The following is a 20,907-nucleotide window of genomic DNA, read 5'->3' as shown; positions in this document are numbered from 1 at the left end:
CAGTACCTGTCATGGAGCTGGCTGCATTTGGCTTCTGCAGTCTCTTGCAATCTTGCACAGTGGAGCCTCCACAACAAACTGTGATACAACCAGTTAGAATTTGCTCCACTGCATGCCTACAGAGATTTGCAAGTGTGTTTGGTGACATACCAAACCTCCCCAAACTCCTAACAAAGTAAGAGTTTGCTGTGTCTTCTCTGTGATTGCATCGAAGTGTTGGGCCAGGATAGGATCTCTGAGATCTTGACACCTAGGAGGGCGATTGGTCACCTAGGTGAGTACTGAAAGCTGCTTACTCTTTTCACCAATGACCCCTTGATGAGGATTGGTGTGTTCTCCCGACTCAAGTACACAATCAGTTCTGTGGTCTTACACCATAAGATATAGCAGCAAAATTAGGCCACCTGGCCCATTGAATTGAGTATGCTCTGCCATTCAATCATGGCTGACCCTTTTATACTACCTCCTCAACCCCAGTACCCAGCCTTCTCTTCGTAACCTTTGATGCCATGCCTTGTTGTGTGTGAGGTTTTAGTTATGACACTCCTCAACCAATCAAGCCATCATGCTCCTCCCAAACAGGAATCATTATGTACTTTGCCTGCTTAATCTTACCTGCATCTTTAATTTATTTAAACTTGATTTTCTCAAAGGCTATGGAAGAGTATTAATGGCTACAGTAATAAAAACATAAAATGCCAGAAAAACTACACATATTCATGGAAAAAGAAACAGTTAACATTCATCAGATCCGGGAAAGGAGAGTTTTTAAACCTGAAATTACCTGTTTTTCTTTCTATAAATGTTGCCTGACCCACTAAGCGTTTCCAGCATTTTCTATTTTGATATTTTTAAGAGAATATAGAACTAAGGAGAGTTTACAAAATTCTGCTACAAATCAGTCATGAACTGATCCAATGGTGTCCAACAGATACTAAGGAATCACGGTTACCTAAGCACCTATAGCAAGTTGGGGTCTCGTTTCACTTACTGAGGAATGGATGGATAACGGGAAAAAAAATCAGCAGTAAAAATTGTTAAGGGGGGGTAGATAAAAGGTACTTGGAAGAAGAGAATAGAATAGACTCTTAAACAAGGTAACTAGGAATAAATCAAGTGAAAAATGAAATGTATTTACCCAGAGAATGGTAAGTGGTGTGTAATTTAAATGCCTTTAAGTAGAAGCAGTTAAATACGCAAGTAAGAAAATAATTTAATGTAATTAAGTCAGGGCAGCACTAAGATTAGTTGAACTAAGTGGTCTGTTTTGTACTGTGAATCTTATTTATTCTATGTATTTAGCCCAGGGAATCTCAAAATTTGATATTCTCTCTTCACCTTGTGATAGTCATGATACTTAGTTTCATTATCACTGAAGAGTCGTGCTTGTTGGACTGGCTGGAGGCTTCTATCCTTCTGTATATTTATATGTATATAATTATATTGCTGCGGGAGACAATGACATAATGAAGAACAAAGACAGAGGAAACAAAAAAACCCCACAAATTTGTTTAAAGAACTGTGCAATAAATATTTATCCTCCACGGGGTAAGAAAACTAAATAGTAAAATTCATTATGCACATATTTATACTAAAGAACAGCATGAAACTCTGGATTTAAAATGCTTAATGTAGTTGAGAAGCTAAAACTAGCATCATTAAATGAGATATTAACATAAATTCCAGCAAAATACTTTTCTTGGCTGGACTGCAGACTTTGGGCCCCAGTGTAATTAGAATACATAGAATGATTCCTGTTAATCAGCAGTCGTCACAGAACAAATCATAAACATACAAAGAACAGAATTACAGAAACATTAAATTTTCAGCATTGCCATACTCTTGTTGTTTTAATATTTACTCTTTCTCTTTTCTTTTATAAAGGAAGTCACATGCTAGTATCTGATTGTGTGTTGCTTAGACTTCCAGCATCTGCAGATTTTCTCTCCGATTCTACAGCACTGGTTATTCCCAATGCTATACACAAATCACATTCTTCACTCAAGCAAATATCATCATGTTCAAATCTAATCAACCCTAAAACACTCACATGGGCACATTTAACATGTGTCTCTGAGAATCAATCACAAATAGAAATTCCAAATGATTTTTCCCCTACATAAGCCCAGAGGCAATTAAGTTTACTAGAGCTCTTCCATTAACATGCTAGCTTGGATTAGTGGACTTGGACCCTGATCTGAGCTGAAGATTTTCTTAAGTCTTGGGAAAAAATGAGTATAACTAGTACTTTTTACACATCTCGTTTCTATCTCATCAGCAATTCTAACTGTCATATGCAATAACTGTCACATAAACTCACCTGGAATCATATCCCGAATGCCATGACAAACTAAGAGACCCTGATGAATAGGGCATCGTAGTGGCCTCAGGCTGTCCCTCTGATAACTTGGCCAAGTGCCATGTGTAAGGTCTTATCCCAGGACCAGTTCTTCTGAAAGAAATAAAACCCACAAATGTAAGCTGCAGATACATGATAATGGTATTAGCATTTGTAGACGTTGTCTGCCTACAAAACAATGATTACACTTAAATTAGCAAAGAAGAATTTGGAACATTCTGAAAACAAGAAAGATGTTTTACTAATGCAAATATATTTCTTTTCTGGAAAAGGATCCAGCCAAGAGTAACAAGGGACCAAGCACAAAACAATGAATAGCGTAGGTCCTATCAAACATCTTAAAGTTACATTCATAATGTATTAGGGCTTTTTAAAAAAACCACAATATTGGTCTACTACAGATCTCACACCTTTCCCGAAGTTCGCCAAGTTAATTCTCATGATGATTCAACTCCACGTGCACTGGCAGCATTTTGCCACACCGCCTAGATACATTCTTCACCTATAAACTTTGGTGTGAATGTTAATGACTTTGTGAAGGGGCAGTTGGGAGGACCACACCAGTTCTCATTGAGGGAGTCAGTGGTGGAAAGAGTGAGCAGCTTCAAGTTCCTGGGCATCAATAACTCAGGATCTATCCTGGGCCCAGCACATTCTTACAATTACAAACAATGCCGGTGACTCTTCACCATTAGGAGTTTGAGGAAATTTGGTGTCTCACCATAGACTCCTACAAATCTCTACAGGTAGGCAAAGGAGAGCATTCTTACTGGTTGCATCACAGCCTGGTAATGAGTATCTAATGGGCAGGATTGCAAGAGGCTATCGACTAAGCCAGTTCCAGTGTGAACAGACTCTCCATGCCATCAAAGACATCTTTAACAGGTGGTGCTTCAAGAAGGTTCCATCCATTATTAAAGCCCCTCACCATTCAATACATGAACAGCTTCTCTCCTCCGCTATCTAACTTCTGAATGGTCCACGAACCCATGACCACATCTTGTTATTTCTCTTTTGCTTTATTTATTTTGCATAGTAAAATGTTCTTGTATTTAGTTTATAGTAATTTTACGTCTCACACTACAATGCTTCCACAAAACAAATTTCACGATGTACCGTACAGTGCTGTACAAAGGTCAGAGGCACCCTGGGTATTTTTTTAAAATGGTTTGAGATGGTACGGCCTCTACAGAACCCTAATCTCAACATCGAGGCTGTCTAGGATTACCCGGAGAAACAGAAGCAAGTGAGACAGCCAAAGTCTGCAGAACCGTGGCAAGTTCTCCAAAATGCTGATTTTCTTATAAAACTGCATGACAGTGTACCAAGAGAATTGATGCAGTTTTAAAGGCAAACGATGATCACATCAAATATTGACTTGGTTTAGTGTATTACTGCTTGCTGCTCTTTATGGTAATTTTTTTTGACAGTTAGAAACATTTCAGTTCATTATTTTTGAAAGCACCTTCGCTTGACAGAATTAGTTTTTTTTGAACAATACAGTATACCAGTGATAATAAACTTGATTCTCATAGGCTTTTCTAAAATGGAAAGCAACATCCTTCAATGTTTCATTAATAGACTCTAGACAGTGCCAGTGAAGGGAATCCAACTGATTTTGCCTCTCCCTCATCAATATCTACTGTAGTTAACCGTCATAAACACAATTAGGACTTCCACCAAGATCATTCAACTTTATACGTACACAACGCTGGAAGAACTCAGCAGGCCAGGCAGCATCCGTGAGAAAAGAGTAGCCAACGTTTCGGTCCGAGACCCTTCATCAGGAATGGTGGGGGGGGGGGGGTGGAGAGAGGGCTGAAGCCCAGTAATAGAGATAGGGGAGGGGGTAGGGCCTGGAGGCGCCAGGTGGAAAACCAATCAGAGGAAAGATAAAGGGGGGAAGGGGAAGGGATAAGCATGAAAGAACTGTAGAGATAAAGAAGTAGAAAGTTGAAAGGGGAGAGAGGCAGAGAGGGACCTGGGGGAGGGAATTACCAGAAATTGGAGAATTCAATGTTCATACCACCAGGCTGGAAGCTACCAGATGGTAGATGAGGTGTTACTCCTCCAACCTGAGTTTGGCCTCATCATGGCAGTAAAGGAGGCCATGTATGGACATATCTAGATGGGAATGAGAGGCAGAGTTGAAGTGGGTGACAACTGGGAGTCTTGTCTATTGTGACGGACGGAGCGGAGGTGCTCGGTTGCCATGTCTCATTCAATTTTTATGATTCTCATAACTCAATACCTTATCTGACACTACATTTATTAAGTTACAAAGACAGCTTGTTTTCACAATGTTTTATGTCCTCCAGTTGAGATTCTGTCAAAGAAAATTTGTTGCAGTAAGCATGCTAGTGCCAACTATGAAGAACATAAAAAATAGTACCGTAATTTATCAAACTATATTTGAAATTTAGGAACCAGTTCCTTAAGATTATCATAGCTGGGAGGTGGGGGTTGTAGAGAGATAAGCTCCCGCTACCTGCCAAATGCTCTGAATGGCACAAATCTCAAAAAGCCTCTGGCAACCAAGTCCAGTCCCTGGCCCTCGTGTGGTTTAGCTACGAAGTTCAACAGAACCATTTCTACTGACGGAAGAAGGGGCAAAGGCAGGTCATTAAAAAGGTGCCTTAAAATAAGACACTTTGGACAGATGGGGCTCATCAGCTGTGGTTGGCAGCTCACCTAGGAAAAGGAAACTCTGATCTCAACCCTCCACTGCCTTGTGGCAACAGACTCAAGGAGAAGGCTTCAGGAGCAAACCCCGAGAAGGATCCAGAACTACAATCCTTAGGGCAGTCTTAAGTTGAGTTCAATGCTGATTGCCAATTCCTGCAAATCTGCTGGTGCAAAACTGTATCGGTCTCTGCTGTTTCTTTGGATTCATAAGCTGCATAGAGAGGGGGAGGCTGCCACCAGGGGCAATAGCTTGCTCTTCATTTTGTACTGCCCTGGCTTGCATAGACAGCTAGGACATAAAATCCAAGGACAACCAGAATCAATAGAGGGCCTACTATTTGGAACCACAGAATATCGGTTTAGGCTAATTTTCCAGAGCAGTACGTTCCTGGCCCAGTAATAATAGCATTACCACATCTGATGAGTCATATAAGGTGGGTCAAAGTTTCAGTGGAGCAACCCTTAGGAGATGATGATCACCACACAATTTAGGTTCGCAATAATAGAAAAGCAAGAGCACTAATTAGAGGAATGGCAATTTAAAAGGGACAAATGCAGATCTGGCCCAGGTAAACTGGAACCAGAAGCTGAGAAGCAAAATTATAGCAGAACAATGGTGCAACAAGCAAACTGCTAGCTAGAGGAACTCAGCGTGTTGAGCAACACCAGTAGCAGGAAAGGAATTGTCAAAGTAATCAGAACAATGGGCTGCCTTTATAAAGATGGTGCACATATCATTGGTGCAAATTCCCATGAGGAACAAAGAAAGAACAAATTGGACAATGAAAGAGATACAGAGACAGTTAAAGCAAAATAAAAGAGATTGCTTATGGCAAGCATCAGGATTGAAATACCAGTGGGAATCAAGCCGATTACAAAAGAATCTGAGTGGAATTGCAAACTGAGAGGCAAAGATGGTGTACTGGAAAAGATTTAAAGATTAGCCACCAACAAAAAAGGGAATCCACAGCATTCCTTTGGCATACAAATAATAAAAGACACAATAAAGACCAAATATCAACAATGTATTTTTCATGTTGTTACATGAAAAGAAGGCTTGCATTCTATGAATTTTTAGTTGTGCTTCTTCCCAGTGAAGAAATTATAGGAAAGAAGCACAATAGAAGGACAAATTTGGGTTCCTGAAGATAAACAAAATAACATAGATAATGCCAGCAAGGTGTTACCGAGTTAGATAGTATAGATGTCAAAAAGTTATTTACAGTAAGAATCATTTAACTAGAAGAGTGTCAAATATGTATATTACTCTGAAAAATGAATTTCAGCATATTAAAGTCAGCTTGACCTCTTAGTATAAAACTCAGTTCTAATAATTCCTCAGAGCTTGTACTTCAAGGAACAGAAGTTCATAACAGTACAGGTGCAGACATAAAACGTGTCCCTGGCTGGAAGAAATTACTGGCCGTAATATTGAATATAACATGAATTCTGTATTTCTAATTATACTTGTGTTTTCAGGTACTTTTACCACATACTTTTAAGAAGCACTTCACAAGACCATAAGACATGGGAGCAGAATTCAGCCATATGGCACCTTGAGTTTGCTCTGCCATTCCATCAGGGCTGGTTTATTATCACACTCAAACTCATTGTTCTGCCTTCTCTCCACAACCTTTGACACTCCTAATAATCAAGAATTTGTGAACCTCTGCTTTAAATGTACCCAATGACTTGGCTTCCACAGCCATCAGAGGCAATGAATTCCGCAGGTTCACTACCCTCTGGCAAAAGAAATTCTTCATCTATGTTCTAAACGGACATCCTTCAAGAGCCAGTTTTAATCGCTGCCGTAATAAAAGCTTTTTGCTTATGCTCCTCCTATAGCTTTTATTGTTTGTGATCATTACCTTAGTTCAGAAAGTAACATTAAGCTCAATTAATCTAACCTTGTAGCTGAGATCCCTCATCCCTTGAACTATTCTTAAAAATCTTTTTTTAACTCTTTATGAGACCTTCATAAAGCACAGTGATATAAATAGATGTAATATCCTAGAACGGCCTATCGAGTCCCCAGTGCTTTTCTAACAGCGGAGTATCACTTCTGCACAGCTCTACACTATAAAATGCTGAACAAAATCCTTTCTAAATCCTTCCATTTTCAAAGCTTATGCAGAGTAACACATGCAGGCTGAAAGTAATTAGAGATTTTTTTTCATTTCTATGCCCAATTGTAGACAAACACCTACCATGTATACACTAAAATTGTTAGCGTTATTCACTGGATTTAATAATAACTGCGGTAGCTTTCTTTGATCCACAACAGAATGCCAGATCATTTCCATTTGCAATGAAGAGTGTTAACTGCCCACACAAAATTATTTTCAAATAAATTTTGCAATCTAAAGTCATTTACGATAGTTTAATTAAACAGCAGAAAAAGTTATCATCTGCAACAGTAATATGTTATTTTTAAACAAAGTTTCGGAAGCAAACTCCCTGCAAGGTGGGGAAAGAATTGTGTGTTTGGAAGTTCAATGTTAATGCAAAGCCTAAGAAAACAGTGCAGATTTCTGGTCTCTTTCAAACTTTACACACAGGATGTTTCAACTGCCCAACTCAAACTATTTCCTGCAATTCTCCTATCCATAAAATGAAGAAACATTGTGTGCTTTTTGCGACCTATGTTGAAATAGCAGCATAGCAAGAATTCTTAAACTCCCTCTGGGAGTGTGTACAAAAACATTTGCCTTGCAGTTTACATTTTGAACACAGAGACAGATTGTGCTGATTTCATCAGTGCTCTTTGACAATCACTTGAATGTTTTGAAGAACCCGATTTGATATGACATGACATGGTTTGTTTTCCCTTTATTCTGAAGAACATCTAATTTTACTTTTCCTTGACAATTTTCTCTGTAAGTTGACCTGTAAGCTTTCAACTTGTGGCACCAGCTAATTGCTCGCTAAGGCCAGGAAAACACCTTCAATTTATCCTACACAGTTAAGAAAGCTCACCAATGACTCTACTGAGAGGAGGCTGAAGAGAGCTGGACTTTGTACATCCATACTTACATCATTCTGCATCATCCCCTTTGGTAACTGGGATTTTGGGACAGGGGTGGGAGGTGGCAGGATGAAGAAGCCTAGATTTGAACTACTCTTACTACAATGCCACACTATCCATTTTATGAAGTATTTGCTGGACATTCTGGGGTCACCAGGAGAAACTACCAGATTCAGTTTCACACAGTTAACATTCCCAGACACAAGGCCAAATGCCCCAAGTGACAGCAGAGCTACAAAGTGTGCTGCTGCCAAATAATCAGTTACAGTATCTGGGAACAGATTATTGTCCATATTCCTTTGCAAACTGCTACCCGAGGGCTAATGCACCACAGCGTAATTGGGTGTTGGACTTCCTGATGAACAGATAACCAGGATGCATAACCGCTCCTCCTTCCAACATGGGTGCATCCCCAGGGCTGTGTGCTGAGCCCATTGCTGAACACTCTGCTCACACACGACTGCATGGCCAAACACCTGAGCAATCACATTGTCAGTTTCTCCCATGACACAACAATGGTAGGGTTCATCATCAACAACCAACAGTGGAAGTGGAAGAGCTTAAGACAGAGTCCCAGACAAATACCCTCTTCCTCAATGTCAACAAGACAAGGATGATAATTATCACTTCAAGGGAACTTGCACCACTCACCCCTGTCCCTTTACACGGGCGGCACAGAGGTGGAAACGGCAAGCAGTTTCAAACTCCTGGGAGCGCACATCAAACACAACCTCTCATGATCCCAGAACACATCCTACACAGACAAGAATGTTCATCAACGCCTCTACTTTCTGAGGAGGCTGGATTTTGCACATCCACTCACATCATTCTGCAGATACGTGGTGGAGAGCAACCTAACAAACTGCATCACTGCTTGGAACAGAAGATGCCGGAATAGGGCCAGTAACATCATGAAGGATCTCACCCTGCTCACAGTCTGCCTGTCCAACTCCCATTAGTGAAGAGGTTACGCAGCATCTATGCCAGGACCAATAGACTCATACACAGTTACTTTCCACAAGCAGCACGACCGATTAACACACCTGTACAGCCTAGCATCACCTTATGGGCATACAATCAACGTATACAAGTTGTCTTATGTACTTACATTTAATACATTTTCTATTACGATTGCGTTCTTTACCTTTCGTGTTTTCTGTGCTGCATCGATTCAGATTAATAATGATTTGGTTCTCTTGTCTACAGAAAATGACATTAAGCAACCTTGATGTATACATGTGGGGGGGAAAATTAAATGCTGCACATCTAAAAGTTTCAGGCAGCATAGCTTCTCTCAAGTCTTGAGCCAATCATAGAAGCCACACAAGTTGTGAAAATGAGGAACTGCACATAACATAATGAGGCTTGAGGATGTTCAGTCACTGGCAGCATTTAAAACTGAAATAGATAGATTTCAGCATTTACAGGTTGAGTATCCCTTATCTGAAATTCCAGTCATACAAAAACCTCCGAAATCCAAACTATTATTTGAGTGCTGACATGACATCACAAACAGAAAATTCCGCAAGGTGTTGTGAAGGTTTCCAGGCGATACACAGGCGTGCCAGACAGTTCTGAGAAGTGACTTCATACATGTAATGAACAGAAGTTAATGAAAAATAGAAAAACACTGCATCAGGTGAAAAGTGAACACCTTGATTGTGAAAATCTCAAAAGAGTAGATTCGTCAGCATCAGAGTGAACATACACCACTTAACAGTATGCTGATTACAAAACAAGCAAAGATTATCACAACAAACTGAAAATTGAAGGTAACTGAATATTCAGAAAGCTGTTTGCAGAAATTTAAGAAAATCTAACATGCTGAACGTCTGCATCAGTACACATGTGACGAACATGTGTAAGACAAAGACTGCTTACCAGTAGCACATAAATTCAGAGTCAGTAATGATGGTGATCCCAAGCTATCTCATTATACAGTATATTCCAAAATCTGAAAGAAATCCAAAATCTGAAAAATACTTCCAGAGTCGGGCATTTTGGATAAGGGGTACTCAACTTGTACTAGGAATCAAAGATCTTGCAGACAACCAGAAATAGCTTTAGAGGTATTGGATCAATAATGTTGAACTGTGGAGCTGATTCATGGGACTGAATGGACTATTCCAGCTTTCTCCTCTTTCTTATCTGCTTAAGCAAGGAACGTCAAAGCCAGTATTTAATGCCCATTCACAAAAACCTTTAAAGTGGTGGCCATGGATTGTCACCTTCAACCTCTGCAATCCTTGTGCTACAGATACACCATCAGGCAGGGATTTGCAGGACTTTGATTCAGTAATTAAATGATCCAAGGTAAAGCGATGTTGACTTGGAGAAGTACTTTGAGATGGTTCTCCTAAATAGTTACTGCCCTTTGTCTTGTTTGGCAATAGACTGAGGACTCTTTTTGAAGTAGCTTTGACAAGTGGCTGCATCGCACTTTGTAGCTGGTATAGGCAGTAGCAGAGAGTCAAGTCAAGGCCTCCAACCTTTTTCTTCTCTCTAGCAATACTGATAAGATCAACGAACTTCATTAGCCGTAGCTCTTACAGTCAAGTCAAAGACATAGTCACACAGCCCAGACATCAGCCCGTGACAATGCTGACGTTTCAGTACCTCTACACTGGGGTTCCCAACCTGGGGTTCATGGACCCCTCGAATAGGTAGCGATCCACAGCATAAAAAGTTTGGGAAACCCTGCTCTAACAAATCCCATTTTCCTCCCTCAAGACTGCTTCCTCTATACCTGTCAAGTCCCTAAATCTCATTGATTTTTATCTGGGTGATAAAGGTGGCAAGTGGAACTGTGTCAAATGCCTTGCTACATCATTTGTATTCTTTATCAAATGTTCCACCCTCATCAATACCGAATCTTCATTGTCCAATAGATTCAGTTAAGTTGGTTACATGCTGACAATCCACCATTAACCCATTCTTTTCAAAATGCTTCATGCTGTTCCTCAATTTTATGTTTCACCTATTTTGGAGCTTGTTACCATTTTGCCTTTAATGATTACAGATATTTGAAAAGATGGCATTAAAATCTACTGTGAAGACTTCATGATTAGTTTTCAGGCCCAGTAGCTTGGGCAGATACTATAGTTCATTTGTGAACTGTAATCTTTTTCAACACAGTCCCACAATAATCCAAAATAGCAGTACATTCTCCACTCATGAAACAGAACTGATCACTGTCCCATGTGTACTGTCTTTCCTTTGGCAGGCAACTGCAGCATACATTACAAGTTATGATGTCTCGCTGATTTAACCACTTCAGCTAACTTGTTTTATGTAGCTTCAGAAAAATTGGATAGATTAATCACTGCTGCAACATTTGCAAAAAAGGATGTGACAGAAGGCCGTGCAATCATCCATATTTTTGTTTTCTGTCAGTGAAGTAACCTCCAGTGTCCCTCAGATATTTTTAACGCAGGCTTAGAAACCACTGGTGGCAATGATAGTAAATGAATGTGTGCCTCTCTTGAATGATGCTCCTTAGAGTTATGGAAAGATGTGTGGAAACAGTCACTTTGGCTCACACAGTCTTCACTGACCAGTAACCACCCATTTACACTCATTCTTTCCACATTGCCACTCAGCCTCAGAATCAACCACACACCTACACACTGGGGTAACTTAAGTGGCTGATTAACCTATCAACCAGCACATTTTTGGATGTGGGAAGAAACCGGAACACACAGAAGAAAGCCATGGTTACAGAGAAAACTCCACACAAACAACCACCAAGCTTGGGATTGTACTCAGCTCTCTGGCACCATAATTTGCAGCTTTATGAGACACACAAATCTTTAATCTATGTTTTTAATGCTTCTAGAGAAATGAACTTGACACAAAGCTCTGAGGTGGTCCATCTTTAGGAATCAGTTTTAATACAATTACTGACTTTCAGGGCTACTGTAGGGTACAGAGAGAAGTCAACTATAATTCTACTGGACTTGGGGCACAAATAGACTAGACTAGGCAAGGATCACAGGCCTTTTACTCTTAAGGACCCAAGCAATGCAGCTACCATTAAAAAAAAAATCCAGATTTAAATTTTGAAAAAACATACAAGTTAAACAGGCATTGACCAGCTTTCATCACTCATTTCCAACACTATTTTCTGGTCTTTCTATGGAAGGAATCATTGAGCAAAATACAAACTGAAAATTTAGTTTTTGCACTGAAGTGAAAACTATTATGCACTTCATTTGTTGAGGAAAACCAGACGATACAAACTTTATGATTTGCTGAATTGGATTACTCAGAGCAGCTGACTGAGTAGCATTTACAAATGTACCCTATATTGAAGGCACTGTACATCTTTGCCTGTAATTCCTGAGTAATTCAGCAGAAACATTGTTACTTTAGTGCACTTGAAAAATACATTTGTTCATGTTAACCACTGCATTAAATAAAATTCAATGTGTATGAACCCACTGGAGATTTTGTTTAAAGATCTGAACGAATGCGACAAAATGTCAAAGTCTTTGCTTGCAGTATATTTATCTGGACTGTATAAAATCACATTTGAACCAATAGAATTTCCTCTTGTTCAGTATTTGTCTGATACATTTACCAATGATACACTTGTAACCACAAGAATCTTGCTGCAATATATAGCTTAAAAAAAGCTTCCTCTTGCAACAACCCAAAATTTGCAGTGTGAAGTGTACAATTATACTTTTTGATAATTGATAATTTTAAGAAAACAGTAGTACAAACATCACTTTATGTTTCTTCTTTCCACGCCTTGTGGCGTATCGGGCGGCAACCTTGCCATTTCTTTAGCATTTGTCTGTTTTTTTTTACAAGGCTGAGTTGCTAGCGTGACATGCAATCCAGTACAGATGGAAAACGTGGAAGGAGCTGGCCAGATTTGAACTCAGGACCACTCACCTTGAAATCCGGTGTGGATGCCATCACACCACTGACCACGTACACCACTCACAAACACACTATTAATAGCAATGGACTTAACTTAAAGCACTTCAGGCACATAATTCATGAAACATACTTTGAAAGATTTTTTTTTAAAGGGTAGAACTTTCTTAGTATAAAATAACAAATTGAAAATATTCATCTTAAGAATGAACAGGACAAATAAACTTTCTAATGGCAACCCAGATAAATACAAGTGAAGATGATGCTTTGTGTTGATCCCTGCACTTGTATTCGGCACTGAAAACTATAATTCTCTGATGTTGGCTCTACTTACAGTGGCAATGCAGCAAAATTCCACAAGACTCCAGCTTGTTCGTAGTCCTGCAACTCATTCACACACCTTGTCCAACTCTAGAAACCATTATCTTTTGCACTTTCCCTCTGAAACTCATGAACTGCACACCCTGAAGGCTGCTGTATTCCACTGAGAGGATTTCCACCGGAGGATATATAATCTGATATTGAGAAATTTGGAGGGAACTGTTCAACCACAAGCCAGAGACAGGGATATTGAAATGGCAAAATAACACAGAAAGAATTCAACTGGGTAACTCTGGTTCTTCGATTGGAACAACATCGAGCAGCAAACGGGAAACTTGCAGAACAATCGAGGCTTTTTTTTTGCAAGCTTGTTTCAGCCAATCATTGTGCATAAAACAAAAGACTTTCCCTCGCTGTTTTTAAACTGAGTCCATTTCACCCTTTCATCACACTTGGTTCCAAATCAGATAATGATCATATTAGAGCCCATTTAAAAAAAAATCCTATTGTAATACAGGAACCGAGCTAGGAACAACAAGGAAACAATGTCCGGAAAAGGTTTTTAAAAAAGCGTGAAAAGTTATATAAATGCAAACCCTTCCTGTCGCCCAGAAGAATGTAAGAAATGAAGAGGGCTGCTGTCATCACGGCCAAAAGGAACTGAGACTTGAGTTCAATTAAGCTGTGGCCCCAAGCCAGCAGTCCTGGGTCTGAATCTAACAAAATGAACAGTTAAAAGTAACTAAAATGAACAAATCATGGGTTGTCTTCTGACTAACTTACATTTTCCTGATTTAACTAATGTCACTCATTATAGTTTCACTTATCCTAGCTTCATTTTCACTCACCAAAGAAAAAAAATCTGTAAAATGTACTTTCCAAGTGCAGACCATAACCAGCAATACAACTTCAATCAAATATACCTTCATCAAACCCTAAATATGGGAATATTAGTGTAATCGTTTGAATTGTCATTCCAAGCTTCTGTCTCATTCCAATTACAAATTATGACATGAATACTTAAATATACTTCAGAAGATCAATCCTGGGCCCAACACATTGAAGCAATCACGAACAAGGCATGCAGGCAGCTATACTTCTTTAGGAGTTTGAGGAGATATGATATATCACCAAAGACTTCTAGATTCTTTAGAAGCTCATGAAGATTTGGCATGACATCTAAGACTTTGACAAGCTTCTACAGATGTGTTGTGGAGAATATATTGATTGGCTGCATCACAAGGTATGAAAACACCAACACTCTTGAAAGGAAAATCCTACAAAAAGTAGTGGCTATGGCCTAGTCCATCTCGGGTCATTGACACAGAGCACCGTCACAGGAAAGCAGCATCCATCACCAGCTTTGTCATGCTCCCTTCTCGCTGCTGCCACCAAGATGATGATACAGGAGCCTTAGGACTCACACCACCAAGTATAGGAACTTTTATACTCTTGAACCAGAGGAGCTAACTTCACTCAGCTTTACTTGCCCCATCACTGAATTGTTCCTACAACTCACTTTCAAAGACTCTTTATCTCATGTTTTGATATTCATTGCTGATTTATTATGTATGTCGTTAAGATTTGTGAGGTATTTTATGTTAGCAGTTTTCTGTAAAGCAATGTGTCCTGCTGGAAAGTGTGTTTTGGCTTCAACTAAAGATAAGAAGCCATTTTGTCCAACTTAGCCGATCAGGATTGACAGTTTTGTCATTGTAAAGAAGGTTCTAGAGAGCTGGGCAGGAGATTTCAGAAGGACAGTAGTCTGGTTTGGGGTCTTTTTTGGTGGGAGCTGCTAAGCAGGGCACAAGGGAAGATGCCGCAGAATGCTATTCGAAGGATAGTCCCCATTGTAATAAGTGCTTTGTGCAGAAGAATGGCTCCAAGGAGGAAGGGCCAATATTCCAGACAGAGCCAGTTAATTTGAGATGGTCTTTGAGGGAAGTTCAGGCTGGGACGAGTGCTTTCACATAGACTGTGAGTCCAGCATGCAAGTAAAGTGATACACCCCCGACTACAGAAATAAGCTCCAACGTGAATTTAACTGTAATGGGCCCTTTTATTTTTCTCTGTAACTGTCAATTTGATAAATACATTTATTCATAATTTAATGTTAGTGTACGATTTGCTGGCTTTCTGGGCTACCAATAACTGTGTATGAACAGTATTTTCACAGCATTTGCTCAAATCGAGGTTCTTTTAATCGGAACATCCCAACTTTCCTGTTTGGTTGCACCCTAAATTATACTGACCCTAGACCTATATTGCTTATGAAAGGTGGCCTTCTCACCGCTGAGTCACGTGGCTGTTAGCAGTTAGCTAACAGGTCAACTTTGCATACAAGCCCTGGTGAGAGGGTTACAATTTTTTTTTACTTTTTCCTTTCTTTTCGTACAGTACTTGGATAGTTCGCTGTCTTTTACACACTGTTGGCGTGGTCTTTCATTGACTCTGTTGTGGTTATTGGATTTATTGAGCGTTCCCGCACAGAAAGGAGTCTCAGGGTTGTATATGGTGACGTATATGTACTTTGATGATAAATAAACTTTGAACGTTGGTCTCGCAAATTTCTACAGATGCACCGTGGAGAGCATTCTGACTGGCTGCATCACTTCCTGGTATGGAGGCTCCGACGCAAAAGGTTGCAAGAGGCTGCAGAGGGGTTGAAGACTTGGCCAGCTCCATCATGGGGAATAGGCCTCTCCACCAGTTAGGGCATCTTCAATAAATCAGCGTGCATCATTGCTGTTCCATTCTGTGACTTGCACCACATCTGGCAGCAACCTTGCTGTTCCTTTAGCAATTTTGTCTGTTTTTTTTTTAAAAAATGAGGCCAAGTTGCTAGCTCAACAGTCAACCCAGCACGGATGGAAAGCCTGCAAGGAGGCAGCTGGATTCAAACCTGCGACCACTGACCAGTGCGGATTGCACTACCCCAACAGCATCGTTAAGGAACCTCATAATCTGGGACATGCTCTCTTCTCATTACTATCAGGAAGGTGGTCCAGGAGCCCAAAGAAGTCCACTTAACATTTTAGGAACAGATTCTTCCAGTCAGATTTCTGAAAAGTCCAAGCACACTACCTCACTCTTCTGTACTATTTATTTTATTTCTTATTATTACTTCTCATTTTTAATGTCTTGCACTCTACTGCTGCCACAAAACAAGAAATTTCACTACTTCTGTCAGTGATAATAAACCTGATTCTGATTTAAAAAAAAACAGCTATTATATTAATTTCAGGAATCCTCATCTCATAATGTCAGAATAACTATATAGAAGAATACAGCCCTTAATGCAAAATAACTTTTAAACACAGTGGATGTGATAAAATAAAGACTTTTAATTGCTTCTTTAATTACTGCAGCTCCAAAATGTAACCAGTGCTAATCACAAAATCTCAGGTTTAACCCTTAACTTGTTAGCAGCAATATTTAAATTGTAGGAGCTAGGGTAAGATTTTTTTAAAAGCTGGAAATACAATTCCTTGTCATAATTTAGTACCCTTATATAAGAAATAACCTATTTATGTATAACAAAAATAGAATTGCAATAAACTATTTTACAAGTTGGAATAGATATTTTATGAAAAATATTAAAGTGTGGTAAACATAAGCATGAGAAATTCTGCAGAAGCTGGAAATCCAAAGCAACAAACACAAAATGCTGGAGAAACTCAGCAGATCTGGCAGCATCTGTGGAAAAAAGTACAGTCGACGTTTCAGGCCGAGACCCTTCGGTAGGACTGAAGAGGAAGTGGAAAGACACCAGAATAAAATGTGGCGGGAGGTGATGGAGGTTAGCTAGAAGGTGATAGGTGAAGCCAGGTTGGTGAGACAGATCAAAGCTGGAGAAGGAGGAATCTGATGGGAGAGGTGAGTGGGGAATGGGACGGAAGAGCAGCCGAGAGGGAGGTGATAGGCAGATGAGAAGAGGTAAAAAGACAGTGTGGGAAGCATAAGTGGGGAGGGGGAGGGAATTTTTTTTTAAACCAGGTGAAATCGACACTCTCGCCATCAGGTAGTAGGCTCCCCAGATGGAGGGTGGCCTCATCTTGGCACAATGAGGCTATAGACCGACAAGTCGGATTGGAAACAGAATTAGAATTAAAAGGCTTAGCCACCGGGTAGTTCTGCTTTGGGTGGATACAGCAGAGGAGCTTGACGAAGCAGTTCCCCAAATTGCAATGGGTCTCATCAATGTACAGAGTCCACATCTGGAACGCCAGACACAACAGACAACCCCAGCAGACTTGCAGGTAAAGTGTTGCCTCACCTGGAAGGAGGACTGCTTGGAGTTGTGAATAGGGGCGAATGGGCAAGTGCAGTGCTTTGGCCGCTTGCAGGGATGAGTGCCAGGAGGGAGATTAGTGGGGAAGAGGGACTAATGGACAAGGGAATCACAGAGGGAGCAATTCCTGCAGAAAGCAGCACGGGGATTGGGGGGGGGGGGGAAGGTAAAAATATGTTTTGTGGTAGTATCACTTTCTGGAGTTGGCAGAAGTTTTGGAGGACGATGTGTTGGATGCAGAGGCTAAACAAATCTGGCCAGCAACAAGGCTACATCATGAATAAGAATGCCAGCATTATTATAAATGGAAGGTAGGTGAGAAAATTAGGTCACAGTATCTTCGATGTTAAAATAGACCACAGGGAATCTAAAACGAAGCTGGGATAGATCAGGATACACAAACAATGAATGCAACGAATAAAACAGCAAATAGTATAGCTGGATTAAAACAGACAAAAGACTAAGCATATTAACAATCATTGCCCAATAAGCTTAGCAGCAGAGGCAAAATAGCAAGACTGCCTCCTAGTGTCAGCGTTGAGGTAAAAGCTGGAGAGACTGAAGATAGGAGTAAAACTCGGTTAATCAGGGATGCTTGGGACTTTGATAGTGCCAAATTTCAGATTTTCCAGTCTACTGGATGTAATTAATCAATTATTTAATTGACAATTTTAGAAATCACAGTGTAAAGTAGTTTTATTAAATTAACAGTGAACATGGAAACTTTTAAGCCAGTTCAGCAACTGGTGCCTGGCAAGAGTAGAGCGAGTGCAGGAACTGGGATCCCAATGTCTTTCAAGGCTTTGCATACCATCGCCGATTGTGTTAATTACCAGCCAAACAAACTAACTGCACAAATGAAGAAATACAAATCATGGTCAGTAGGATGTGAAAGACAACCAGGTTAAAACATTCGAACCTTACATATGAGTAAACCACATTGCAATGCGTCTCTTACTGCTAACCCTGAACAGAGCCCCTTGTAAAGGGAGACATGCAGTTTCCTCATTCTCCCAAGAATAAGAAAATCAAACTCAACACAAAACTACCAGAATTCAAACAAACCATGCAAAATAGATTCTTGAACTCAGTCCAAACAGGGGCTTTCCTCAGTACAAGGACACAGCCGTTAAGAGACACAACTGCTTGCTAAACCTGAAATCTATTTAATAGAGTCCACATTCCAATGGTCTAGGAGAGTTCAGCATATCCATGAAGAGGAGATTTATGCAATTCCTGAAACTGTTTATATTGAACATTTTCTCACATATTTCAGATGGATAAGCTGGCCAAGTCAAATTTCTAAGAAACAGATCCACAAGACAGCCCAGATGAATAATGAACTTCCACCTCTGCAAACTGGGGCAAATTCAAACAACATTACGTGAAACACATTTGAAGCCACTTCAGTTTAGTTACTGGTAATCAAAACTCCACAACTCAAATTACGCCTCACTCTGGCAGCCAGGTGCTTGACCTTTGTTTGACTAAGGGCATGTTGGAAGCAGCACAAGGTAGATCTAAAATAAAAATGATGAGGTGCTGGTATAAAGCAGCTGCCGCGCAGGAGTACATAAATGCTAAACAGTGAAGCTGAAATTTCATAACCGAAAGCTGAAATCATAACACAGCAGCTGTGACTGCTGGTGGACAATTAGACAGCTGAGTGTAGGTGGGTACTCAATGCATATCTCCACCTTCAACATTGCAGGGGCCAGAACACGAATACTAATGGATGAAGCGTTTCCAACCACATTCATCCAGAACAGCTACTAAATGGTTCTTCATACTGTCCCAACCATCACTGATATCTATCTTCAGTCAATTTAGTTCACTCTTCGTGAGAAGGCTGAGTGCACTGGATACAGCAACGACTCTGGAACTAGAAAACATATCAGCTGTCGCACTGAAGATCTGTACTTAACAATAACTTGTATCAGGAGGCAAGTTGCTCCTATGTAGTTACAATGTTGGCATCTACCCAACAATGAGGAAAATTATCCAGGTACATCCTGTTCATAAAAAGCTGGACAAATCCAACTTGGTTTTATTGTAGTCTGGTATTCTATCAATCAACAGCAAAATGAAGGAAGCTGTCATAAGTTAGACAACAACATTCTATCTACTAGGACCCAGCTGGGTTTTGCCAAGGTCTCTCAGCGTAGACCTCATTACAGTATTGGTCTCAAGGGGATTCGAGTCTGGCTGTCGGGCAGCAGGAGAAGCTGGACTGGGTTTGAAAGAGCTGACCTGGGTGGAGACTGTATTGCTGCCTGCTACTTAGAGGCACTGAAGTTCTTCAAGTTGGCGCGAAGGCCGCATGTAGTAAAACCGTGATTGATTGTCTAGGCCACTTTTTTGTGATTGCAAGACCCTGTTGGACATTGATTGCACAGACCTGCTTCCCTTGTTTTGTGGGGGGCACAGGTGGCAAGGCAGCTGTGTACCCTTGGTGGTAGCTAGGACTTGGCCTCAGGCTTGGGTTGAAGCATATCGTCCAGGCTTGGTTCTGGCAGGTCTCTCCCAGTGCTTCCTCCAGTGGTGGATCAGTGGAATTACAGGCTGGCCTGCTGGTAACCTTCAATTTGCGGGACTTGTTGCTCAGCGACTTGGTCTAAAAATGTATGTTCTTTATTTTCTCCCCTTTCTCGTCATTTTGAATGCATGTGTATGTTTCTGCACCTTGGCCCCAGAGGAACACAATTTTATCTGGCTGCATCATATATGGTTTGAATGACAATTAAACTTGATTTGATGGATCAAAGAGCAGAATTCCACAGGTGAGAGTGACTGCCCTTCACATCAACGCACTATTAGGGTATATTCTGGTATTCTGAAATCGATAGATAGCAAAGCCAATACATTCTAGTATTTGAACATAAGAAATAGGAACTCTGCCATTCAATAAGATCATGGCTGGTCTGACCATGGACTCATTTCCACCTACCTGCCTTTTCCCCATTACCCCTAATTCCCCTACTAGATAAAGCTCTATCCAATCTTGCCTTAAGTACATTTACTGAGGTAGCCTTCACTGCTTAATTGGGACAGAATTCCACAGATTCACCACTCTCTGGGAAAAGCAGTTCCTCCTCATCTCCGTCCTAAATCTTCTCCCCCAAATCTTGAGGCTATGTCTCCTAGTTCTAGTCTTACCTACCAATGGAAACAACATTCCTTCCTCGATCTTATCTATCCCTTTCATAATTGTATACGGTTCTATAAGATTTCCTCTCATTCTTCTGAATTTTAGCGAGTATAGTCCCAGGCAACTCAATCTCTCCTCATATTCTAACTCTCTAATCTCTGGAATCAACCTGGAGAACTTCATCTGCACCGTCT

The 20,907-nt window shown here is 40.4% G+C and overlaps 1 protein-coding gene across 5 annotated transcripts in view; it reads right to left on the bottom strand.

The window, feature by feature from the left end:
- The window catches only part of LOC132398122 (protein Shroom4-like), a 140,977-nt gene that overhangs the window by 45,923 nt on the left and 74,147 nt on the right, over window positions 1-20,907 (bottom strand). For 4 of the 5 annotated variants that reach the window (XM_059977136.1, XM_059977134.1, XM_059977138.1 and 1 more), the window contains exon 3: window positions 2,321-2,452. In XM_059977136.1, the coding sequence (XP_059833119.1) occupies window positions 2,321-2,452 (132 nt within the window). Of the gene's footprint in view, window positions 1-2,320; window positions 2,453-13,287; window positions 13,394-20,907 lie in introns of those variants that run through there. The other variant, XM_059977139.1, reaches the window with a different exon arrangement.

Source organism: Hypanus sabinus, chromosome 8, assembly GCF_030144855.1.
Source record: "Hypanus sabinus isolate sHypSab1 chromosome 8, sHypSab1.hap1, whole genome shotgun sequence".
NCBI lineage: Eukaryota > Metazoa > Chordata > Chondrichthyes > Myliobatiformes > Dasyatidae > Hypanus > Hypanus sabinus.
The sequence above is the reverse complement of the archived record's forward strand: the minus strand, read 5'-3'. Positions and strand labels throughout refer to the sequence as shown.